This window comes from Xiphophorus hellerii, chromosome 2 (genome assembly GCF_003331165.1).
Source record: "Xiphophorus hellerii strain 12219 chromosome 2, Xiphophorus_hellerii-4.1, whole genome shotgun sequence".
NCBI lineage: Eukaryota > Metazoa > Chordata > Actinopteri > Cyprinodontiformes > Poeciliidae > Xiphophorus > Xiphophorus hellerii.
This window is the reverse complement of record NC_045673.1, coordinates 32,001,941-32,028,943: the sequence shown is the minus strand read 5'-3', so window position 1 is coordinate 32,028,943 and position 27,003 is coordinate 32,001,941. Positions and strand designations below refer to the sequence as shown.

The 27,003-nt window shown below is 40.9% G+C and overlaps 1 protein-coding gene across 5 annotated transcripts in view; it reads right to left on the bottom strand.

Moving 5' to 3' along the window:
* The window catches only part of cttnbp2 (cortactin binding protein 2), a 114,783-nt gene that overhangs the window by 4,128 nt on the left and 83,652 nt on the right, over positions 1 to 27,003 (bottom strand). For 2 of the 5 annotated variants that reach the window (XM_032547954.1, XM_032547963.1), the window contains exons 6-22: positions 26,897 to 26,996; positions 23,777 to 23,927; positions 20,131 to 20,313; positions 17,289 to 17,406; positions 16,068 to 16,109; positions 14,159 to 14,434; positions 11,639 to 11,734; positions 10,344 to 10,423; positions 9,188 to 9,274; positions 8,534 to 8,633; positions 5,403 to 5,579; positions 3,805 to 3,977; positions 2,907 to 3,085; positions 2,585 to 2,799; positions 2,304 to 2,492; positions 1,295 to 1,340; positions 1,057 to 1,156 (exon numbers count right to left, since the gene is read on the bottom strand). In XM_032547954.1, coding sequence (XP_032403845.1) covers positions 1,057 to 1,156; positions 1,295 to 1,340; positions 2,304 to 2,492; positions 2,585 to 2,799; positions 2,907 to 3,085; positions 3,805 to 3,977; positions 5,403 to 5,579; positions 8,534 to 8,633; positions 9,188 to 9,274; positions 10,344 to 10,423; positions 11,639 to 11,734; positions 14,159 to 14,434; positions 16,068 to 16,109; positions 17,289 to 17,406; positions 20,131 to 20,313; positions 23,777 to 23,927; positions 26,897 to 26,996 — 2,312 coding nt within the window. The remainder of the gene's footprint in view (positions 1 to 1,056; positions 1,157 to 1,294; positions 1,341 to 2,303; positions 2,493 to 2,584; positions 2,800 to 2,906; positions 3,086 to 3,804; positions 3,978 to 5,402; positions 5,580 to 8,533; positions 8,634 to 9,187; positions 9,275 to 10,343; positions 10,424 to 11,638; positions 11,735 to 14,158; positions 14,435 to 16,067; positions 16,110 to 17,288; positions 17,407 to 20,130; positions 20,314 to 23,776; positions 23,928 to 26,896; positions 26,997 to 27,003) is intronic. The other 3 variants (XM_032547972.1, XM_032547981.1, XM_032547991.1) reach the window with 2 other exon arrangements.

Below are 27,003 nucleotides of genomic sequence, written 5' to 3'. Positions count from 1 at the left end.
CTGAATTAAATTGAACCAATAGCCTAGCAGCTAAATAGCTTGATAATATTAGTTTTCAGAGTTAATCAAATAAAGACCAGAGCTACAAGATGCAATAATATGACTTGCAAAATATAAAACAACCTACTGCTTAAGATTAGCTTGCATTTTATCTCACTATTTGAGACTGAAGAACACCATTATTTTGTATTTTTCTAAATATTTTTAGGTATAAAAAACTCATTTGTGATGTGCTAAAATTAGAACGTGAAATAGCTGAATGCTATAACTCTTAAGTGCGTTCTCAACAACAATAAAATATCAACAAATTTATTAAATTAGTAAGAATCGTGTTATTAAAGAGCAGCAATGTAATATTTAATTTGTTTTAAGTAGAAACAATTAGATCATGCTACATGCTAAATGTTTTAAGTTAGAAACCTTGATACAATAAAAAATATTCCAAGTCAAGTTTATCATACCATGAGTATCTCATACTGGCCAATACGCAGTACAGCTGGTCTGACTGGAAACACTGAGGCAACAAAGGTTACGTCAATAAAGGTAATAAAAGTAATAAAGGTTATGTTTCCCTCACTTCAAACTAAATTTAAGTGCTTGGAACATCACACAACAATTCAAACATTTTCAAGGATTTCCACCTGTATCAGCCATGCTTATTATAATTGTAGCAACACCAAACTAAACAATGGTAGACATTCATCACCAAGTAACATTGTTAAAACAAAACAAAAATCACCCAAACTCAAATTTCCTTACTTTTTGAGCATATTTTTAAATAGCTGAATAATTTTGTGGAAACTAACAACTATAAATTGAGGACATATATAATTAATTACAGGGTTAGGAAATGCCAGACTTAATTTTTTTTTCATTTATGTTAATACTAGTCTGACATGAGGTAATGACAAAGACCCTCAGACAGACTGACCTCCTCAATTCCTCTGCTGGCTCAGAGTGAAACTAAAGACTGAACAGCTTACCAGAGACATTCTGATGTGTGTCTACCTGACTGGTGTGTGTGTGTGTCTACCTGACTGGTGTGTGTGTGTCTACCTGACTGATGTCCGGCTCCGACCTGCTGGAGCACATGGTCTGCAGCTCTCTGATCAGATCCGTCTCATCATCGAAGAACACCGGCAGGCCAGCTGGCTGCCTGCAAACCCAGACAATAATGTCACTCTAAGGTGAATTACGAAACACATACACATACACACACACATTCAGACTCCACAGCCCTGCGGCAGTGGTTACAGTCCATGTACTGGGTGTCAGTAACAGCCAGAACACCGACCTGTGGCCATTGGACATGAACTGGACATCAGAGCTGGACACCGAACCTGAAATCACATTCAGGAGAAATTCTATTAACAAACAACATTAAGCTCCTGCTGAACTCAACAACATTCTTTGTCATTTTGATTTCCTTTCTGAGATTTTGCATCGTTATCATCACAACTGAAGGACATTTCTGTTAAATAAATAAGGTCTCCACACTGGGAACCTCTGGGTCCTTTGATTTAATGAGTTTGAAACCTATTATGCCTATCAAACAGCGCCCCCTTGTGGACACTCTCAATTCAAATTCCAAAATACTTTATTAAATCCCAAAGGGAAAACAAATGTTGTTGTAACTCATATTAATTGAAAATTCTTCAGTTATTGTAGACAGTGATGGCTGTGGGCAAGAAGAATCTCCTGTAGCAGTCTGTGTTACAGCAAATTTCAAGAAGCCTCTATTCATCATAGAAAAAGAGACACTTTTTTATGATGGTCTCTTGAATGGGATGGTACTAATATGATATGCAAATATGAACACAAGACTTTTCCATCAACGTCTGAGCTTCAACGATGATTAACGATAAAACGTATCTGTAGCTGCTTCCATTACAAATGCGCACAAAACTTTGTCAATATATATCATGTCGAAAAAAATACAATTTCGCAATTAAACAAGAAATGCAATTAAAATCACATGTGAATAAGCTTGTTCACACAGGAAGTAATAAAACCTTCTGTGACATCATCCTTCTACCACTTCCTGTTGTCTTTTTTGTCGTTTCATCCAGTAGTAACAACTGCTTCACACAATGTGAAAAAAAGTATTTCTATCAAGGTTTTGTGAAATACTTTGGTACAGCTGAAAAACCACCTCATCCTAGCACAAAGTTTTTTCAACATGACCATGTTTCTATTAAGCAAATTCATTTTTGTAATTCCAATTTGCATAACTATATGGTGAGTGGACACCTAGCTAGAGTTTGATGTGAGCGTTGGGCCCAGATGCTGCTTCCTGTACTGACCCTCTCTGAAGGAGCCCCCAGAGCTCCAGGTTACCGAGGGGCTTCCCTTCTTCCTGGGGCTGGTGTTGGATCGCCTCAGCTTGCTGCCGTCTCGGCCCCGTCTCCCCCCTCCTGCTCCCTCCCTGCATGAGCTGAGGGCCGGCAGAGGAGACGAGCCTCCCTGAAACTCCAGCAGGTACCGGTCCATTTCTGAAGGATTGAGCAAAAATTGTTTCTTTACCTCAAACCTGATGTTTTCTGATGACTCATCATCTGGGTTGTTGGGAACGACGCCAACTCACCGTGGCGAGGCAGGGGGCAACCCGGCATCACGGCTTTGTTGACCAGGATGCTGAGGGCGGCTTTCACCACGGCCTGCTGTCCGGTGCTCAGCCCGCAGTTGCTAGGAGATAGTCGTTGCGAGGGAGAGGAGGTGGAGCGCTTGGTCGTCACGCGGGAGATGACAGCCCCCTCGACCCGAGGCACCACCACGGCGTTCCAGAGGCGGGCCAGCCACCTGTTGGAAAACAACCCCGTCACATCCGCTCCACAGTCTGGCTCTGCCTTCTTAGGGGAATGATGGGTCATTTATGGGTAAGATGCTGTTATCCAGCAGATGGTCACCTGACGATGGGCTGAGCGTTGCTGGGAACGACGGGGCAGGACAGGAAGAGCTGAGGGCCCAGCAGCGCCTCGTGGGTCCCCAGACGGGACAGACAGGCATTGAGCTGCTGCCACACCTGACTCACCCACAGCACGGAGCGCTCCATGAGGCCGTCTGCTGACCAGGCCGCACTCCCCACCTGCAACAGGAGCAGCTGCTTTTATTCTACACAGACCTAAACACTGCAGAGCGTTTCAACAGGTTATAGGTGAATCACCGACAGAAGAAAAAGGTGACGTGTTTTCCAGGCACATAGTGCCATTTTATAGCACAATCAAGTAACTATGTTATCTTTAGATGTTAAAAAATGCAATATACATTTCAAATATGACTTAAAAAGAAATTTGACTTTGTAATTTTGAAATTGGGCCTCTGTTTCTTTAAAAACACCTGCTCTTTCTGAAACTCCGCCTTCAGGAATCATCACAACATGGCTCCTCCTTTAACAATGTTTTCACCAGCTGATGCTCTGTTCCACCAGGTGTTTGCTAATTGCTGCTGGCTAGTCTGAAAGAGCTGTAGAGGAGGGCTGCTCTGTGAGGCAGAAGCTTGGAAACTGCAGTTCTGAGGAGGAGCGTCATCTTGAAGGCGAGACTAGGTCCACACAGGTGTTTTGCACAGCTTTAATCCGTGGGAGATTAAAGGATTTCTCAAACATGAAAGAATCAAAGCAACAGTCCAGATATGTTTTGTTGAGGAAATAACATTATAATATGATGTAAAGCTGAAAAAAGTTGATTTTATATAACTCTGCCCCTTTCGGGCTTATTTAGAACTGATTTTACTGTCTCCTATCAGGAGGATGTAAAGCAGGAAAGTAAATCCAAGGGAGTGGCTGCAGCCAGACCTTTGACCTACCTTGTGGAGCACCTTCCTGCGCAGGTGCCTTCCCAGCAGGCCGTGCAGCGGCTCCTGGTCCCAGCGCAGCATCACCCAACGGAAATGCTGCTGAAGGCGGAGCTCTGATCCCTGGAGGCGGGGCTTGGACAATGTGCCAATCAGGAAGCTGTTCTCCCTGACGTGGTGTAAACCTGCGTGAGTACAGTGAGGTACATGTGACCAGTCCTGGAGGTCAGTGGGTTTCAACCCTGGTTCTCCAGACATACTGCATGATGTGTTTTAGATGGTTTCCTCTTGCAGCACACCTGGTTACAGCTGACAGTTGATTAACAAGATTTTGTTAAGTGCAATGATCCAATTCAATGTGTAACCAGGGAAACATCTAGAACATGCAAGGTGGTGCTTTGAACCGGTTGATACCCCGTGACTGCTCCTGAGACTCGTCAAGAGTACCACAACACTAGACATTCATCCATTTGCTATCTATTCCTGCTTGACCTTGCAGAGGTCGCAGGGCATGGGGAACACAAATACATTCAGGCGTTGGAGCAACAAGCCCCGCCTACTTGGGAGCAGCTGCTTATGCAAAGTATTGGGGAAACTGCAGCCAGTGATTTTACAGGAGTAATAACATCCTGCTGTTGATCACGAAAAAGTGTTTCACTTGCTCTTTTGTGGAATACAGTTATTTCCATATGACTGACAAACCATCCTTATCCCAGCGCAAAGGTTTTTATTGAAAAAGTTTTTTTCAAAATTGGCATGTTACACCAAGCAAATTTATTTTCATACTTTCAACTTGCACATTTTTATGGTTAATGGAAACGCAGCTACAGACACACACTCACACTGGGGCAACATGGAGGGACAAGTATAGTCATGTTTGCAGACTGTGGGAGGAACCCTGAGTCCCCAGAGAGGAACTACGCAGAACATGCTAACATCCATGCAGAAACACCATTGGACTGGATTGGAACCCAGGACCTTCTTGTCGCAAGGCAGCAGAGCAAATAATATAATATGATTATTTTATACCACCAGTTTACTAACCAGTGCATGTGTCTGAAGTAAATGTTGAACTTAAGCCTGTCACAATAAGCAATATATCAATTAATCACATGATAAAATAAAATGAGTGATCATTTACATTTGTATGCTTGTTTATCACTTTAATCTTTAAAGTGATACTTTAATATTATTGAAAAGCCAGCATTTTGAAAAATACTGCAAACATTTCACACAATACAAAGTAGTTAATTTGAACTTTTATTTTTTATTTTCCAAAAGTTCTTAGTGGGAGTTTTGCTGAGACTTCACAATACATTTTATTTATTGTTGTTTCTCTTGTTCGGTTTATGTATTTTAGATATTTAAAATGTCTTCCACTTACAGTGTTAGATGTTTTTGGAAATTAAAGTTTGTTGATCTTTTAGAGGCTGTAGTCGCATTATTATGCCTACATTGTTCTATTAGTTGAAAAAGATCTCAAAATGACAATATTGCCATTTATCACAATCATTTCTGGGACAATTTATGATCCAGGAAAACTTATTATCCTGACAGGCCTAGAGCTGAACATGGATCCAAGTCGCTGCTCAGTCTGGTGTTAGTCGTACCTGTGCTCAGAATCAGAGGGGAGGCGGAGCCTCTGTTGTCCAGGCTGAGGCAAAGGTCTCCAAGCAGGCCTGTTAGAGATGAAGCCTTCTCCACTCCCTCCAGCAGAACCACCACACACTGATCAGAGTATCCACACACCTCTCCGAACCCTGAGCCTGCTGCCGGCACCAGGAAGCCTAGAAGAAAACCAGGACCGGGGAAAAGTGTGCCACATGAATGGACACATTCCACAGATCCTCAGTCAGGCTAACAATAAAGAGCACTTGATTTAGACTTAGACTGACTTTATTATCATTTTGCATGCACAGGGTGTATACGGAACGAAATTTCATTGTATACGGCTCAGGACAATGTTTTGAGGTTTCAATGTTATGAGGTTACTCCAGAATAGAATAAAATGCAACATAAAATATAAACATAAAATATAAAGTGCAGGAATGACAGTAAAATAGAAGTTATTTAGCTATGTACATGTGCAAGGTATGAAGTGGAGACCAGTTTTTGAGTGCAGTCCAGTTAAGAGTCTGATGGCAAGTGGGAAAAAGCTGTTTCGGAACCTGGTGGACCTGCACCGGATGCTGCAGAACCTCTTTCCAGAGGGCAGCAGGGAGAACAGTCCATGGTGGGGATGTGAGGGGTCACTGACGATGTTTCGGTCTCAGGACACGCAGCGCTGGGATGAAATGTCCTGAATGGAGGGAAGGGGGGCCCCGATGATCCTCTCTGCTGTCCGCACCACTCTCCTCACGTTCTTCCAGTCGGAGGCGCTGCAGCCTCCACACCACACAGAGAGGCAGCTGGTCAGAATGCTCTCTATGGTGCTGTAGAACGTCTTGAGGATGGGCGGGGGCAGGTTGTCTATCAATCAATCAATCAATCAATATTGATTGTGCTATTTTATAGCACAGAAGTAGCTCCTATAATGAGCTTAGAAGATTCGTAGTTCCACCAGGTGTTTGCTAATTGCTGCTGGCTAGGAAGGAGCTGAGTGGGGAAGTCACAGAGGGAGGGTTGCTCTGTGAGACACAAGCTTGGAAGTTTGAAAACTGCAGCTGAGAGGAGGAGCTGTGACTTGAAGGTGGAGCTAGGCCCACCCAGGCGTTTTGCAAAGCTGAATGGTTACCATAGAGATGAAAGGATTCATCAATCATGCATGATGAAAGAATCAAGGCAATATTCCAGGTACGTTTGTGATCAGAGAATAACATAACATGATGTAAAGCTAAAAGAAACTTGATTTTACATGATACTGTCTCTTTAAATACAGGTTTATTTGTTAGAGGTATAGATTATACACTGCTCAAAAAAATAAAGGGAGCACTCAAATAACACATCCTAGATCTGAATGAAAGAAATATTCTCATTGAATACTTTGTTCTGTACAAAGTTGAATGTGCTGACAACAAAATCACACAAAAATCATCAATGGAAATCAAATTTATTAACCAATGGAGGCCTGGATTTGGAGCCACACACAAAATTAAAGTGAAATAACACTACACGCTGATCCAACTTTAATGTAATGTCCTTAAAACAAGTCAAAATGAGGCTCAGTATTGTGTGTGGCCTCCACGTGCCTGTATGACCTCCCTACAACACCTGGGCATGCTCCTGATGAGGTGGCGGATGGTCTCCTGAGGGATCTCCTCCCAGACCTGGACTAAAGCATCCGCCAACTCCTGGACAGTCTGTGGTGCAACGTGACGTTGGTGGATGGAGCGAGACATGATGTCCCAGATGTGCTCAATCGGATTCAGGTCTGGGGAACGGGCTGGCCAGTCCATAGCTTCAATGCCTTCATCTTGCAGGAACTGCTGACACACTCCAGCCACATGAGGTCTAGCATTGTCCTGCATTAGGAGGAACCCAGGGCCAACCGCACCAGCATATGGTCTCACAAGGGGTCTGAGGATCTCATCTCGGTACCTAATGGCAGTCAGGCTACCTCTGGTGAGCACATGGAGGGCTGTGCGGCCCTCCAAAGAAATGCCACCCCACACCATTACTGACCCACTGCCAAACCGGTCATGCTGAAGGATGTTGCAGGCAGCAGACCGCTCTCCACGGCGTCTCCAGACTCTGTCACGTCTGTCACATGTGCTCAGTGTGAACCTGCTTTCATCTGTGAAGCGCACAAGGCGCCAGTGGCGAATTTGCCAATCCTGGTGTTCTCTGGCAAATGCCAAGCGTCCTGCACGGTGTTGGGCTGTGAGCACAACCCCCATCTGTGGACGTCGGGCCCTCATACCATCCTCATGGAGTCGGTTTCTAACCGTTTGTGCAGACACATGCACATTTGTGGCCTGCTGGAGGTCATTTTGCAGGGCTCTGGCAGTGCTCCTCCTGTTCCTTCTTGCACAAAGGCGGAGGTAGCGGTCCTGCTGCTGGGTTGTTGCCCTCCTATGGCCTCCTCCACGTCTCCTGGTGTACTGGCCTGTCTCCTGGTAGCGCCTCCAGCCTCTGGACACTATGCTGACACACACAGCAAACCTTCTTGCCACAGCTCGCATTGATGTGCCATCCTGGATGAGCTGCACTACCTGAGCCACTTGTGTGGGTTGTGGAGTCCGTCTCATGCTACCACGAGTGTGAAAGCACCACCAACATTCAAAACTGACCAAAACATCAGCCAGACAGCATAGGTACTGAGAAGTGGTCTGTGGTCCCAACTGCAGAACCACTCCTTTATTGAGTGTGTCTTGCTAATTGCCAATAATTTTCACCTGTTGTCTATTCCATTTGCACAACAGCAGGTGAAATTGATTGTCAATCAGTGTTGCTTCCTAAGTGGACAGTTTGATTTCACAGAAGTTTGATTTACTTGGAGTTATATTGTGTTGTTTAAATGTTCCCTTTATTTTTTTGAGCAGTGTACATGTAATACATAAGATTATGTAAGTGGATGAGGAGTGGGAATATCCAATCACGTTTATTTGTACAAACAATGAATAAAACTTGGATGTAAAATTTAAATGTTATTTTTTGGTGAGGTAAAAATAGGTTCTGTGAATTATTAGCCCCTCAAACAGAACAGAGAGGTGTGAGGAGTCCCGTCTGGTTTCAGGACGTGCCTGTTAACGGAGCAGACACCATCCCTCCCTCCAGGTGTGTCAGTGTGAACATTTCTCACCACAGGTGATGAAGGTCTCAAGCAGCTGCTCCCTGGTCAGGCTCTCCTCCACCTCCACCCTCACCACGTCACAGCCCGTCCCCTCCGCCTCCTGTTTCGACTACAAACACACAGGGGAGGCGGGGCTGAGCGAGGAGCCACAATGAGGCAAGAGGCACGTTGCCATGGAAACATAAGAAATGTACTACTACGTGCTGCGAGAAACAGAGCAGCGGGGCAGGAGAGGAGGATGTGAATGAACACAAAGGGATTTTCTTGGCACATCGCTGCCATAAGAGAGAGAATGTTTGTTTCACAATGTTACACACTACTACAGAATATCCACTGCTGGAGCTTGGTGGCTAAGGAGCGTTAGCATCTCAGATAAGATATGCCTACAAAGCCTTTCAGGTGATTATATTTAAAGTTTAGTGTCTTAAACAGTTTTTAGTCTTTTAATGACTCCGACAGCCGCCACAGTTACTGACAGACTAGCAAAATCTTTCCACTGTTCTCTCCCCGCCCATGGACTGGCTGTGGTACTTCTTGATTCCAGCAGTGTCATTACATTGCATTGCTGTTTGCACACAATTTCTGTTTCATTGCATCATTCCAAAGCAACAAGGAAAGATTTCCTTTGTGTTTGTGGTGAAACCAGCAGCCAGATGGCCGTACCTTGATGCAGTGAGCCACCAGGTTAGCGATGTACTCCTGGCAGCTGCCTTCCAGACCATGAAAGAAGAGGTTCCCGTACTGCTCCACCTGAACATCAAACAGGAAACAGATCGAGTTTGAACCCAGAGAAACTCTTTATTCTATCCATCAAGCTTACAGTCCTATTCAGTAAATTAAAGTACCCGTTGTGATGAGGCTTATTTGATGGATTAAAAGTAACTTTTTAAGACTGGCAACCTTAAAGCAGGGATTAAGCATAGTTTTCCTGCTCCTGATAGCACTTGTTTTTGTTTTTTTAGATGCAGTCTGACAGTTCAGCAAGTTAAATCACTGGTGAAACAAAATATAATTTTGGAGTTTAAATGAATAAAATTGTGCAAATCTCTAAGAATTTGCAGTAAAACCAACATTTTCAGGGATTGACTCACACACTTCAGTGGCGTTCTTCGATTTTTGACCTTTTGGTGGCGCTGTGATTTGAGATATAATTTCCAGCTACCTGCTTGTTGTCAGTGTTTTATTGTATCTGTTCATTATTAAGCTATCAAACCGCAATAAAGACAGAAAATTATTAAATACTTTAAATGAAGCCCACATTTATATGATAAAATATTTTTCTGTTGGTCTGATGTATTTTCATTTTAAATGTCATGTTTTCATTAAGTGTAAACAGAAAATCATCATAATTAACAGAAATAAAGGCTTTCAAACCTTCATCTGTGTAATGTCCTTCACTTTGTGATAAAGTTCCTGAAATAAATGAACTTTTCAGTAATATTCAAATTTTTTGAATGGGTCTGTCTGTTTCACTTCAGGTATTTCACAATAAACCAGATCAACAGGATTTAAGCTGTCTTACATTAATTACTAGTTTGACACAAATTCTGATTTCTGACTGCAATAATATGAATATATTAGGTCTTCAATAACATCTTTGTGGTTTATCTGTTTTTGAGGTTGCATCATTCACCCTTCACCAGAGCCAGCAGAGGGCGCTGCAGCAGCTAGGAAAGGTTCAGAACACTTCAAACCCTTCTCTTTCTCGTCATCTTCCCATCCGTCTCTTCATAACAAATGTTTCCGATCTCATTCTCTCAGCGTTTCCACCCCTTGTCTCCTTGTGTTTGCTCTAAAGAGGCGCAGTGTGTTTCCTCACCAGGCGGACGCAGTTGTGCAGCAGCGGCAGAGGGAAGAGGGATTCCAGGGCTAACTCATCCAGACCCGACTCAGACAGACCTGTCAGAACCAAGTAAAGAGATGCATCCTTACATCTGCTCCGGTTTATGGGCTCAACCAATCAGACAACACAGAAAACTGTCTCTAGTGTGTATTTCTGTACAGCAGAGGGAAACAACAACCATTGTGTATAAGATGACCACATTTCAGTCTTGATCATGTGCATGAAAATAAAATATATATTGCTGACAATTTTATGCATAATATTGTGCAATGTTAGGTAATGTGAATGTGACTTTGATGTCAAGACATTAAAGTCAGAATTCTAAGATGAAAGTCAAAACTGAGAAAAAGTTTTAATTTTGAGCTTAAAGTCAGAATTCTCAGAAAAAAGTGAGATTCTAAGATTAAAGCCAAAATTCTGAGAAATAAGACAGAAATCTGAATATTAAAGTCAGAACATAAACATTTATTTCATTTTTTTTAAGTGGCCTTAATCCTCTTCTGTAGAGAATTAGAGAAAATGAACTATTACTATTTAAACTTGTGGAGCCAGTTATGGTTTTTAATCATATTATGCTGTATGATCTGGACACCCTCAAAAAGAACAGTTCAAAGAAATCCTTCAAACAACCAATATGAGCAAATATAAACATCTGACTGCTGAATTTCATATATCAATTTTCCATTTGTCCAACTGTCGATCGATTGCATAAATGAACACAACTCAAGCACAACAAACCAGATTAATCTATAAAATGTTTTCAAACATGTTGGCTCTGTGCTGAGGGCCTTTAATGCAATAACAGTAATCTAAAGAGGAAATGTTGCACATGTGCTTAATTAAATAGCTCTTCAATAGCTGCAATGAGTGAAACATGAGATATTTCTGGATGTATGCATGGGTTTAAAAGATCTGCTGTCCTAAAATGTCCAGATAGATTGTTGACGTTAAAAAAACCCCCAACATTTCCACTCTTCAGAACTTTCTCACATGACTGATTTAATTTGAACTTTGATTCAATGAAGACTAAGCTTCAACCAATCATAGTGCTTCTTTGGCCAACATGTCCAGGCTCAATTGTCTTTTATGTGCTGTTGCTCGGGGAGACGAGTCTGCTACATCGGTTCAAATGCATCCAAAAAACAAAAACAAACAAAAAACACCCAGATCCTCTAATCCACCAAATGGTTTCAGTGAGCAGTGATCACAGCTCTGATGCCATGTTGGCTGAGTGATGCTGGATGGGCAGGCTGAGGCTGCCAGGCTTGTACCTTTGAGACGGATGGTGATAAACTGGCTGAGGGGCTTTCTGACCAGATCCCAGGGAGATAAAGGCAGTTCCTGACCAGGTAACCACTCGGTGTCTCCTGGAAGATACAAAAAGGACATGGGGATGGAAGGAAGGACGCAGGAAGTACATGACTTCAAGGACTGCTCACAAATACTGTCATAAAAGGTTGGGCAAAGCAACCAATGGGGATAAAATAATGGCAACATGCAGCCAAATAAGCACCGTTATATTTAGTAAATTACATTATGCATTTTGGTGCTGAATAAAAGCACCTTTTGGGAATAACAACCTCTAAAGCTGCTGAAGGTCATTTTTATTATCATTATTCATTAAAGCTATCCCCTCATGATGGAAACACATTGGAGTAGCTCTGTACTTCATTATTTCATTTCCCTTTGGGATCAATAAAGTTTTTTTTTTATTTGAATTTTATTTTAAAAATGTGTTGTTTTTTTACATATTTGGCAAAACTATGTCCCAGTGAGAGTAAAATATGAGTCAGACAATCTGTGAAAAAAATCAAGCTACTCTAACTTCTCCCTGTTGATCTACTGCCATCTGGAGAAATGCACCAGCCCCAGTCAGAAACAACCAATCAGAGCCAGGAGGAGGGGCTTAGTGCTGCCAATCAAGCTTGTGTACGAGCTCCTCATAACCTCCTCCTCAAAGATGGCACTAGGTCCAAACAGGTGTCTTGACAGCTGAATGGTTGTCGTAGAGACTATCAAACATGCATGAAAGAATCAAGGCAGCACTCCTTGATGAGGGAACAACATTACAACAAGACCTAAAGCTCCAAAAAGTTTTTTTTACATAGTAATGCTCCTTTAATACATTTAATCCAATGATAATACGAAATAACAGTATTTCGTATGGAACCACATCTCAGCAGCAAGGTGTGTGAAGGATCTGTTGCATTCAGGTGTAAAGAGCAATTCTTTAACATTTGGTCTCTGAAGACATTGCTATGGGGAAATAAAAAGGCCAGTAATCTGCAGACATGTTGGCAGGTCAGCCAGAGACCAAGTACTCTGACCAGCTCTTTGCTTTGTCCTGAGGTTGTAAATCCTGCTCAGGGTTTTGGAAGCGTATGTTCACGCACTGGATTAGTCTCATTTTCAGATGAAAGCTTATTAAACTACTGCTGCAGTTTTCTAACACCCACAGCAGAAACAGCCTATACTTGTCTTCTTTTCTTTGGAAAGTGCAGCTTGAGTGGGCTGCCACAAGCACTGCTGCCAGATCGGCAGGTAACAAACTGGGCGGCTGCTTCTTCATCTTCTATTCAACCTAAGCTGGTGATCAAGTGTGACTTTATTCAGGACAAAATGATCACAAACTGGAATAAACCGACAAATCAAAGCAACCTTCTGGAGTTTATAGTTGGATGTTTCTTGTTTTCCAAAACCTAAAATCAGCAATTTAACCCCGTAACCCACACCGGAACTCCAGCGTGTCGTTTTTCCATTGTATTTTCCGGCGGTGAGATTTAAGGGTTTAAACTCAGCCGGTGTCCATTATGACACTTTTATTGGGCAGCCTAGAGGCCCTGCTTTTGATTGACACCGCATTCGACCAATAATGTTATGAAATGGCTTTTCCTGAGATAATAATATCCAGAGAGCGACTTGAGCTCGTTTTGACATGCCTGTATTCTTTCTGGAATATTTCTGACTGGTCAACTGAGAGACTAAATCTAACGCTCTGTGCACCCTCATGCATAACGGTGTTTACAGGACTTTTTCTCACCAATGGAGGGCCACGGAGAGACACGTTGTCAGAACATGTCAAAACTGGATGTATTTCTTCAGCAGAACTTCACAACTCATGGGAGTGGATGATTATGGCCATAAGAGTGCTGACACGTTTCGGATTTGAGAATACCGGAAACTTTTAGTCGTCAGCTGCTGCAGTCAGAGCGAGGGGGGTAGAGCGTACCGAAGAGCGAGAATGGGGGGCTGAGGGAATGGTGGTGCGGGAGGAATGGGGCTTGGGGGTTCGAAGAAGAAGGAGGGGGGGCCCGGGTGGGGTAGGGCGTCAAAGGAGAGATGGTGGGGGGCGGGGCTAGCGTACCGTTGAATGCTGGGGGAGCGGCGGGCAGACGGATGGACAGAGTATTGCAAGAAGAGGAAGGAGGTCTGACTGTACGCAAACCCCCCTACCCCTCAATTATGTTATTTTATTTTTGATTATTTATACTTAATTATAAGTAATTTCCACCATCAGTAATGTTGTGTCTACCAGAGGATTCCTCTGGTCGTTATCTTTCATTAGAGCCTCATGACTGTATGTTGAAGCACTGAGGAGATATGGTCATTTGAAGTTAGTATGTCAGGTGTTGGAGACTCCAAATGGAGACTCCAAATGGCAGCCATTTTTGGTGATTTAGGGGGTGAGGGTTAAGGGGTTAATAATTTTAATTTGATATGTATATCAAATTAAGTTGAAGGATGAAGAAGAAAGTTGTGAGAAAAAGAAGAAATGTTTGTAGAGCAGGTACCGATCAGGATGGAGGAGATGCTGGCAGGAGTGAGGCCCAGCAGGGAGCGCTGTGCGTCCTCTCCACAGAGGATCTGGAGGTGAGAAATGAACATGCTGCTGAGGGCAGCACTCAGTTGGGCCCAACACGTGCAGCGGTCCACCGTCAGTCTGCCCAGCGCTGTCTGGCTGGAGGAGAGAACCTTGGCCTCCTCCTCGTCCTCCACAGCCCCCATAGGACACATGGGGCCGATTTCTACAGCCGAACACTGCAGCAGCACCAGTACCCGGTACGAATCTTTGGAGGGGTGGAAGAGAGAGCAGTGAGCTGTAGCATAAAAGGATGATAAGCTGAATGTCTGCTAAATTTTTTCACATGTTGTCATCTTAAACACCACGGTTAAATGAAGAGGTGCACCAATTGCAGTTTCCCAGCCAATCACTGATCTTTAAAAACCGCCAGTTTCGATTTATTTTTCCAACCTTACAGTAGCTGCGTTTCCATTACAAACCTGTGCAAAACTTAGTCAATATTCTGCTAATGTGGGGGAAAAAACAGTTTCGAAATTGTGGTATTTCCATTATTATTATTATTTTTTTTATTAATCCTTTATTTAACCAGGTAAACCCCGTTGAGATCTAGATCTCATTTTCAAGAGGGACCTGGGCAAAAAATTTGCAATACATAGCAAATTAAATAAGAAGCACAATTAAAATCACATGTGAATAAGTTTGTTCATGTGATAAGTCATTAAGTCCTTAAAAAGCATCCTGTGCCATCATCCTCTTCCCACTTCCTGTAGTCTTTTTTGTGGTTTCTGCCAGTAGTAACATCCAGTTGTTGGTCACATGCCTCGTATGATGTGAAAAAGGAGTTTCCATTGCAGTTTTGCAAAATAAATTTTGAAATGACAAGAAAAACGCCTCATCCTAGAGCCAAAACTTTTTATCAAAAAAACATAAAATTGTTGAGTTGGAAACGCAGCTCATGTCAAGTGTTATCAGGTTACGATGCACCTTCAATGTTCCAATTTTAGATCAGTGGATAAATTCGGTTTCTCACGCAAATATCGGCTGATCACCCAAAATAAAGGAAATCAGGGCTGATCGATCAGCCGGCAGACTGATCGGTGCACTCCTAGTTCAATGCATTTTATTGGGATTGTATGTGATAGACCAACACAATGTAAAGGATAATGGTGAAGCAGAAGGCAAGGAAATAGTCTTAACAAATGTGCAGTGAAGTTTCTTGATCCATTTGTCACGCAAAAAAGATAAAAACGTTAACAGCAAGACACAGCCACCAAAGAGCCTGAGCGGCCATGACAACGCTCTGCTGGAAATATGGAGATTCACAGCTCAGGTGGGACAATCTGTTGACAAGATAATTACTTGTTTTCTTGTCAACACATATCCCTGATTTGTGGGGTATTATTTGTGAATACCCCACAAACTAGGTATTTATTGAAAATACCCAACCGCCATTGATGTGAAGATTGGTAATGCTAAATATAAGGCAATGCTAGAAGAAAACCTGTTAAAGGTTGCATAGGTTCACCAGACGTGGAGGTTCATTTTTTCAGCAGGACAACAACCTGGACTTTCAGCCAGACCTCCAGCTCAATAGTAAGATCAAACCAGTGACCCAGTCAAACTCCACTCTGCTCACTGGGAAGACTCTCATTTAAAGGTCTGAAGAGTATCAAAGACTTGGCAGTTGATGTTCAACAAAATCAACAAGCATAGATTATTTTTCTTAACATCAGTATCAAGTTTTTAGGAAGGTGGAAGAAGACCAAGCATTGCATCTGGAAGTGCTTTACGGTTTCCCTTGTTACTAGTCGTTAAATGGAGTAATTTCTTTTATTCAGAAAGCTTAGAAACACCTCAAAGACAAATCACCAACACAACATCCCCACAGTCCACTCTACCTTTTTCCACTGCAGCCAATAACGTCATGGTGTGTATGTTTCCTGCACAGGGAGAGACGTTACAGGACGATTGGCTATGCAAATGATAAACCTCTCATGGATCAGCTGCTGATCACAGCATGTCTCATAGTTTACTTATATTTATTGCCTTATTGTAATAAAATATCCCTACTGCAATATGAGATATTTTTTGCTGATTGGTAAGAAAGCCACATGGTTGTATTGATAGTTGATTGAGTGAAAATCAGAGAAAATCTCAGCAGTGAATGTAAAGAAATGAAATGCAAAGAAAAGTTGTGTGCATGTATGCAGACTCGGGCTATGTTCACAGTGCAGCTCTTGACGCTTCACTCCCATTTTTTGCCGATATCTTTTTTTTGAGCAGTCATTTACACTACTACATAAATCCGACCGCAATGAGATTTCTGTGTGAACGGATTAGCGCCCCAAAGCAATCCGTAAGAGCAGAGGAAAAACGTAGACGTCTCGCAGCGGCGTCTGTGTACAGCGGTTATACACAAGCCGTCAACACATACCCCTGATTTTTATTATGTACGGATGTGGCAAAAATGTAATTTTTGGGGAGGCAGTGGTGAAGTGATTGGAATTGGGTTGTTTAGTGAAAAAAATGCATTTGGGCAAAATAATACAAATTGTGTCACATTCACCAGCTGTGTGAATGCAGCCTTAGGTTTGTCTGAAAATTAAAGAGTTTATTCTTTTTTTACTAAAGAATGTATTCAGTACAGCGATATTAGAAACCTTCACATCACGGTCATGAACTCATTCTGCTTTTTACTACACATATTTTAATTTGCTTTTTAGCTTAATTTTGAATAATCTATGGATGTGGCGCTCAATAAGTTTTTAAGTGCTCATTAAGCTGTGCAGCCTCCTCACCTCCCTCCTTGATATGAAGGCCCAATTCATTTAAAATTGAACAGTTTTCAAAGATTTCAAATGGCAAAAAGTAAGTTATAGTAGCAATAGTTCTAAATAGCTGATATACTGTAGCTTCATGCTCTACACACCCTGTGAAAGAAAGAACATTTTAACTTCCTACAGTGTTCCTGGTCTCAGCAGCAGGTTTAAAATAATAAAATGTCTGATAAAACATGTTCTCAGGACTTAATCAAGTTTGACTATGGCATGAAGGAAAATAAAATAATTATGAACACAATGGCCCTATTAAAGCACAAGTAAAAAAAGACAAATACTCACCGAGGTTTTCCAACAGATCCTTGCAGTCGTCTGTTGCCACATCATGAATAGTGCGATTACACTTATCCCTCCGCTCAATGTCCTGCTCAATGTGGCTGCACAACACCTCCAGACACTCCTGCACGTACACGCACACACACAGACCCCCGCACACGCACACAGACACCGATAAATTATATGAGTGCAAGACAAAAGCTGTCTCTCTTTCAAGTAACCGTAATTTGAATAAGATTAAGTGTGCAGACTGATTCTTAATTCATATTCCATGCAGTCTGGTGAATGTTGTCCTCTAAGGACAGAAACTCCACTAGCTGCTGGTGTGGAGATGGAGCAGGTGAATGATTCTCAGTGGATTTACTCAGGAGAAGAAGAAAAGGTTTATGGACCGGATTAAAATAAAATAAGTATGGACAGATTTATCACATATAATATGTACTGAGAATACTGAACATGGTGGTATAAATAGTATGTGAACATGTATTACTGTCGTAAAGCTCCTGTCACTCTGTTCATAATCGTACCACATGTTCTGGAGAATCTAAAAACAAGTTAATGAGAGGTTCTAAATGAACAAGAAATTAAATGAATTTTGTGAAATATTATGTCTGTTTTATCTACTGATAATGTATTAGGATGAAAGGTATGAAGTTTGAGCTAGGGATGCACCAATCCGCTTTTTTCACCTCCAATACTGATATCTGAGGACAGAAAAACAGCTGAATTGACTTAAAATGTTGCTTTTTTTTTTAAAACACAGACATGTACTGAATTACAAATTTATTTGATATCTGCACCCGTACAGACACTTAAATACACCAATAGTTTCACTTGTAGAAACAACACAACTTTAATTTGTTCAGTCAGCCACTTATGGAGTAGAACACCCAACAAAAAATAGAAATAAAGAAAGTGAAAATGACAAAAACAAAAGATTGACAACTTTGGTCAAACATGCAAAAATAAACTGCAACAAACCTTTCAAACTGTTCAGAAAGTGCAATTAGTAATTATAAATGTCAAGTTTCTGCTAGGTTTAATTTACTGTGCAATCCCCACTTGAAAAGGATAGTTTCTACTGTGGAACATAACTGGATTTCACCCAAGGAGTCTTCATTTTAGTTAGTCCATCTTTATTTTATTTATTTTTTTTACCCCTCCAGGGGGTCTTTTTTGTGGGCTCTAGTGTCCCTTATGTGATAGTAGGCTGACAGGAAACAGGGAAGGAGAGGGGGGAAGACATGCGGCAAATGTCGTCGGGTCCGGGAGTCGAACCCGCGATGGCCGCGTCGAGGACTCAAGGCCTCCAAATACGGGTCGCGCTACGCCCTACGCCACCACGGCACGCCCGTCCATCTTTATTTTTACATGATGGTCTCATAATTTTTAGTCTTCCAACCACATAGGTGAAAAACCTCAAAACAAACAGAAACACATCTATTACAATCTGAAATTAACAAGATAAATACATTGTGAAATTAACAAGATAAATTTCCACCCCTTTAAACCATTTAATCCCAAAGTATAATAAATAGCAAATATTTTATACTAAAATTCAACACCAATAAATAAATTAGCATATTTATCAACATTTACTTTCATAGTCAAACATTCTGACCAACAATTTTAAAAAAAAAAATCTTTTTTCACTTTCTACTTCAACCAATAAACACCAAGTATATTGTCTTTTTCTTTTCAATAATATTAAAAGTCTCAATCAATCCAAGTCCATGTGAATGAGCAACAGTATTGTGAGCTTACCGGCTGTCCTTCACAGTTTGTAGAAACTTTTGCACAGTTTTCAATTTACGTGCTACCAGGATTGTTTGCTTTCATGCTGTGGCACTTCAAACAGGAGTGACAGGTCAGTCACACCTAAAGTACCTACTCTCTGATTGAGTCCACCTGGTTCTCATCACTAACAAGCAGAGCAGAAAGATGCAGCAGAGAGGTTTGGCAGAGGGGAGTAGATAGCTGGCAGTTTGTCAAAACAATAAATATAATGTAAAATAAATAACAAAGCATGACGTCGCTTAGAGCACAAAGTTCCCACATTTGTCTCACATTTTGGAATAAATCCAGTAAAATATCAAACGCATGACATGTACGTCTGTGTTGAATGGTGACACAAGTCTAAAGTGCTGCTGTAACGTAAGCAGACTCACAGCAGCAGTGGTGGGAAAGTGTGTTTCCTTCAGAGGAATCTGACTGCATTTTAATACACAGTAAAGGCAGAGCCGTCCAAACCTCTTCTCTCTGTGGGTTTAGCCACAGTTTTTAACTGCAGCTCTGCTTCACTCAAATTAACAGGAGAAAATGCTCACACTAATCATCTGCTCTCTATCTCCATCCACAGACATTCGGTTTAACAGAAATCTGCTCTTTTGTAGACGGAAACTTTCCCTAAATACAGTTAAAGGTGTTAAATTAAATTCATTGTAGGTTCTCTTGAACCTATGAGTCATTTTCTGCCACAACTAATTGCTGTTTTCTAATCTACTGGAAAACAGCCTATTTAGTATTTTTACTAAATCCTCCAGTAGATTAGGAAACAGCAAGTTAATTTTGGAAATCAGCCCTGATTTCCTTAATTTGGGGAGATACTGCCATGTGAAGCTGAGCTTTTCCACCTGAGCAAAGGTCTAAAACTCAACCAACTCAGTGACTTTCTTGCTATATTAAGCAACATTTCAGACAAAAAAAAAATAGTATTGGAAAAATTCGGAATCCGCAGGCTTTTTAAAGATCGGCGATCGGCCAGAAAACGGAACTTTTTCTGAAATCGGTGCAGCCTTTGTTGCTGGGTGTGGGTCTAGTCGTTGTAGCTGAGTGAATCCCGTTTTACCTTGAGGCCCAGGGCGGCAGCCATGTGTGCTGGGGTCCAGCCGTCACTGTTGGCCTGGTTCAGGAGGGCGGCGGACAGGGCCGATCCGTCCAGTGTGTCAGGGGGGTCGCCGTGGTGCAGCAGGAGACGGAGGGCGTCCACGTGTCCGGAGCGGACAGCAGCATGCAGCGTTGTGCAGCCGTCCTGTGCAGAGGTCATGTTTGAGTTAAATGAGATGTAGCGTATTAACATAATGACCATATAGCTGTCTGTCTACCATGTCAATTTGTCTCATATATTATCACTTTTGATCAAATAATCTATCTGGTTATTAAGCTGAAGTGATTTCTGTCCTTATGGACTAATCTATTTTTCAGCTCAGAGTTTATTTTCAACTAGGGCTGTTGTAAACGAATATTTTAGTAATCCAGTAATCTATCAATTATTCTTATGATTAATCGAGTAATTGGATAAAAAAAAAACATAAAATAAAACATTGGTAAAATATCTATACCCCAGCGTTTGGTTTCTGTATTCATATTTAGTGAGTTTAATAGATGAACTCTCACCTTGCCCAGACATATATAGCTTTTGTGTTCATGTTAGCGACGGGATTTGACACCTTTGTTCGTCACACTCAGAAACTCATCTACCAGCTATGTACTGTCACGATGCGCTCCAGACCGCCACCCATTTGTTCAGATCGGAATGATACGAAATACATTTTCCGGTTCGTCTGTAAGACTACACTTACTTTAATCATCTAATGCTCAGCCGCCTGCAGTGTTCAGTCTATCAGCTCACCTGTATAAATACACCTTCATCGCTCGCAGTTCGCTCTGAACCGCCACCAGGCAGCAGCTCCGGGAGGAGAAAAGCTGCCGTACTCCAGGCATCGCGCCAGTCATTTTAAGGATGCTTTGCTTAAAATGACCCACAAAAACAATGAAGACCCGGACATTATCATGAATCAATAAAATCCTCCCAGGCCGAACTTGAAAACTGGACGTTGTGCTGCTAACACTTAGCTTTCGTCAATAACTCAGGCGGAAGTGAGAGCGCTGTGCAACGCAAGTGATAACCCGGCCGGAACTCGGTGCAGTAAATAATAAAATATAACTTAACAAAGCTTCGAGGCAGATAATTTTCCTCGAGGAATTTTAATAATCGTGGTACTCGAATCACTCAAGGAATCGTTTCAGTCCTATTTTCAACCAGAGATAAGAATCCTTCATCAGATACAACAAACAAAATCCCAATGAGTTACCAACTGTTCTAAATTTATTATCAATAAGATGTATATATAGATTTAAAAATCATAAATTAAATTACAATCACATTTCCTGATCAGAAATATGAGCAATATATAAAACTGATGTAATAAAATATTTCTACTGAGACTACTCAGCATTGATTAAGCTAAAAAAACTGGGGGAAAAAAGCTCAGAGTCATTTATTAAATTCTACAGAATTTTCCTGAAATCTCTTTTGAAACTATCTCCACTTTACTCTGATTTCTAACCTGGTTCCTATCCAAAATAAAAAAAGCAGAGTGCCGTAGAAAATTCTTCACGGAAACATTGTGTTTTTGATGAAATGTCATGTGAACGTGTCACGTTCCATGTTTTTCTGTGTATTTATTTCGAGTTTTCTGTGTCTCTGTGCCTCTGTGTTGTCCTGTTCTCCCCTCGATTGCTCCCAGGTGTTTCTCGTTCCCTAATTACCTCCTGTGTATTTAGTGTCACCTGTGTGTCTGTGTCTTCGTCGGGTCCTCGTCTAATGTGCGTCCTGTCTTTCGTGTTGTCCAGTCGTGTTTACGGTTGCTACCGGCGTTGAGCCCTGGCTTCCGCTCGGCCGTGCTGCCCGTTGCTGGACTGTGTTTTTTCTTAATTAAAATCAATCATTCATCTTACCTGGGTCTGCTGCGTCTGCCTCACCACCAAATCGTGACAGAACGGGTATTCTGAGAACGTTCAATATGTGATATTTACTATTTGCCCTGACTTTGTTTCAATGCAACTTGTCACTTGAAAGAGTTAAGTTTGCTAGTTTTTTTGGAGATCAGCTTCTTGTATTTAGCACCCCCTACTATTTACTTGGCACTGGCGCTCCAGCTCCCTAACCTGCTAACTGGTTTAAATTCCCTCTAAAACATTTACATGTGGAGTAATAAACACACTGAGTCCATAGCGCCTTGCAAAAGTTTTTACAACCCATTAACACATTATCCAATTAAACATGAGTAAATTCATTTTTGTCCATGTTTTTGCATAATTGTGCTTCTGTACAACAACAACGAAGCATTCTGATCCTGATTCTGTAAGAAGTGTCAGTCCATCATAAAAAAAATCCCAATAAATTACATTGACGTTTGTGGCTGAACAGCTTTAAAATGTGGCAGCAGTCAACAGGGCGAAAATAATTTAGCCAGTAGAATTTGCTGCGCTTTAAGGATGACGTGTTGATTAAAACAGTCAGGTGGAGTCAAGGTTTCCATTTGGAACTTCGTTTGGGACACATAATTTTGATGTAGCAGGAGAAAAACAAGGGGATAAACATTAAAACACACATAGCTTTCCACACTTAGCCTCTCATCTCAGCATCAGCAGCACTCTGTCAGAACAACTGCCTTGAAACAATTCAAAGAATCACAGTTTCTAGCTTTTTAGAACATTTCAGACTAATTTCAGACTGTAGTGATTACTATTTGAATGTTAAATTATTGTTTTTAAACAAAAAATAAATCGGCCAACATATTTGTTTAGGCTTAAAATATGTTTGTGCTTTGGAGGTCGAATATGTTACAGAGCACAGCAGGAGCAGTATAAATATAGAACAAAGAAAGTAACTAAATATAGGGGCTCATCGCATGCTGCCACAGCAACTCACAGAGCTCTTATGGTTACCATGGAGACACAGAAAGCCTGTACATCAATGGGCTAATGCGATTCAGACGACCGAACCCCGGAGACTACTTAAAATCCTTTGTGTGGAGCGAGTGAGTATGAAACAAAGAGTGTTACTACGTAGCAACAAGCAGTCAGGAGAGAGGATGGGTAATCTGAACCCCCCAAAAAAGAGAAACTAAACAAAAAAATGAGAATACAATATAATAATAATATTAATAATATCAAATGATAACACTTTGATGGGTTGTGAATAAGACTGTCATGACACCGTAATAAACATGACATAACACCTGTCATGAACATGAGTAAGACTTCATGAATATTTATGACTGTTGTCATAAAGTGTCATTGGGTAAATCATAACACTTTTAATACAAAGTTGACATTATTCAAAACTGTCTTTGCTATGACAACTTGAGATTAACCAAGAAATCATGATCTGTCATAAATTTGTTATAAAAGTATTACTGATTAAACTTTAAAAATTCTGTAGCTTTATGTTATTAAAGCTAAAGTTTAATCAGTAATATTTTTATTAAAAAAATGTATGGCTTACTTACTTCATGAATATGTAAGTCTTCATGAAGTCTTCATGACTGTTATGACGGTGTCATGACAGTCTTATTCACAACCCGTCAAATAAAGTGTTACCTATCAAATTTTGCTATTCAGAGGAAAGTTTTTTCAGTTGTACTAGAAACCACATAATGAACCTCGCAAGTCACAACAGAATGGCAGGATGGCAAAGGAAGCCTTACTGTGGTGGGGAGTGAGCGATTGGCCCCTGCGGTCAGTAGAGCCTGAGCGCAGTCCAGGCTTCCTGCCTCGCAGGCCAGAAACAGGGGAGTTTGGCCCTGGGCCGCCACCGGGTCCACAGCGGCTCTGGACGCCAGCAGAACCTCCACGCAGCTGCAGGGACAACAGCCACGTTAACAACGCTCCTCACGTCATGTTTTAAGATATTATAATTAATAACAGGTATCAAGTTTCTGGAGAATATCGTTGGCTGGCTCAGTCACAGTTCTATGGATTTAAACCCTGATCCGTAGGGCTCATTTATCCCAACAGGTTTCTACTTTTTAGAAGATTTAAGTCAACATGTAAAAAATAATCAATTGTGAATTATTTTGAAAATGCAGGAGATATCATTAAGATATAACTATGTATTTATGTTTTTAAAAAAACTCGGCTATTACCTCTAGCAACATAGCACGTTTTTGTGATGTAAAAAATAAAAACATGGTGAATATTTTCTGAGATTTTCCCAACTTTGATGTTACCTATCACCTGTATGACTTCACTCAAAAACTAACTGAAATTATGTTTGGGGAAAATAAAAAAAATACACAGCTCTAGAAAAAATTAGGAGACCACTTAAAATGTTCACCTTCTCTGATTTTACTTTTTATAGGTATATGTTTGAGTAAAATGAACGTTGCTCTAGTCTCACCAGAAAAAACCTTCACAGAATTTATGAGATTAAGTAGTCCCACCATGACAAAATTTAAAACTGGTGATAAATTTTTTTTAAAGCCAACCTACATTTTTCAAAATGAATTTAAGACTTTTGTAAGACATGGAAACCCTGTTAAAATACGTCCAGATCACTATGATGCTTCAACAACCATAACCAGGTTGCTCTAAATCATTAAGAATCATAATGTTGATGAGTCAAACCCGCTCTTTGACAGGAGAATAAACTAATCTCAGGTATGTGGTATGAGTTTTGCTTGGTAGTGCCACAAAATAAAAAGAGTGGAACATGGACAGTTCTTTCACCAACAACAAACACTGTTACCATGAGAACCAGACATTTGTACAGAGTGTGCAACATTAATAATTTGCAGGCTTACTGTCATCCCTCATTACATGACATAAAAACTGTTCATGAGACTCCTGGACTATGAGTCTAAATCAAATGTCAAGTATTTGTATTTCTGACTAACGTGTGACTCAAATCCAAGTTACAGACTTGAGTCCCTCACTCCACTGACACACAGGTCCTTGCCAAAAGAAAACTTAGATGACGACACCATTTCTGGTAATTATTTGAGATATCTGTTCTAGTTTATTTTCCGTATTTAAACTTAATCAAACAGAGAAGAGTACACAGTTCAGCCTTTTAGTAGTAGTAGAGAAAAATGCCTGAGAAAAACAAGCTGCTCTGTTCACAGTGCCACTTAGTCATGACTACAGAATAACTAGTGAGCATTACTGAGTAAACTGTTAGAGTGTGTGGGTGTGTGGGCGTGTGCGCGTGCGTGTGTGTGACCAGGACTTGAGAAGGGGAGGTGGTGTTGAACATCCCTCCTCTATAAATACTATGGTGATCGGATGTTACAGCGCTGCACAAACCCGAGCCCAGCCGGCCTCGAGTCTTGGCGGCTGACGGAGCTTGGTTGAAACTTGAAAGGCGTTTTTAACAAACCTTTAAACACCACTGCATCATGTGTGTGTTTATGTGGGCAACCAGAAGCAACAATATTTGCACTGTAATTACATACATCTCACCAGAAACACAAACATTTAGGTCGGCACCGAACATCAGAGACACATCTAATAACAACTGATGACATCAGATCTTCATTTACTTAAATAAACGACTGAGGCAGCATTGAAATATGGGTCAAACTAAAAATGGAAAACCTCTTCCTGCATGCAGAGATTTCCATTTCTATAAACAGGGTTCCTACACTCAGACTATGTATGAACCTTTTATAGAAGGTTCATGTCATAAGAGGTTTCTGGGTGCACTGAAAAGGAGGGTTGGTCATAATTCAAAGGGCAGAACAGAACGAAAGGAAAGTAGAAGCAGGAAAAGAACAAATATAGAAGCAAACAGAGAGAAAGACATTGGAAAGCAAGATGGGGAGAAACCTTTGGAAGAGTTTTGAGGGAGTCAAAACAATTCTTACCAGATAAGGGGGGACAAGACAGGAGAAGAAACCTTACATTTGTGTAACACTATTTTCGCCATTTTTGTTGCTGTTGGCAACACCTTAATTTTTTCAAGAGCCATACTTAGTGAACAGTAACTGATCGATAATCTTGATCTTCTAGAGACTTCGTGCTTTTTAAGTGATACACTTTTTGGCTCTGACCTTTATGAGATATAATAAATTCACATTAACTTTGTGAGATTCCATGTGCCAAGTGGTGATAGCTCTTTTTGTTAAGAATCTAACCCATCTAATTTCTTCAACCTATCCAGTCTTCAACGTCATAGTTAGAACCGATGATGAACCGATCCATTTTTCCACTTCCGATACCGATATTGATATCAATATCAGAGGTTTGGTATTGATCGATAACAATCCAAAGCGGAATGACTTAAAACATTTTGGTGACATAAATATATTGAATTGTAAATTAATTTGATAACTCTGCACAAATACAGCACACTTAGATACACCAATAGCTTTACAAGCTTGGTCAAACGTAAAAACAAATTGAATTTGTTCAGTCAGTGAAGTTAGGAGTATAACAGCCAATGTAACTTATCCTTGGTCAAAAACGTTAAAATAAACTGTAACAAACCCTTCAAATTGTTCAGAAAGTTAAAATACAAATTCTAAATACAATGTAATAAACCAGGATGTTGCTCAGAGCACAAAGCATAGAGTTAGACAGAATAGATCTGCCCTTACGGATCGGGCACATTGTTACAATACCAGATCTAGAATTTTTTTCAATATTGGAACAGATACAGATATCAGCATCTCATCATAGACAACTAAATAGTTGGAGTAGACATCAGCTAGGAATTAAATCAGTCATTTTGATTTTGATTAACTAATTGTTATCAAATGATTCATAATAAGTACACAGAATGACAGATATGGGTCTGTCCTTTGCAGAAGCGTTTAAATGAGTCCCACCTGGCGTGGCCGTGGGCGGCAGCCAAGTGTAAGGGTGTGAATCCATTTTCATCCAAAATGTCAGCAGGCAGCCCTGCAGACAGCAGCAGGTTCACACACTCTGAACG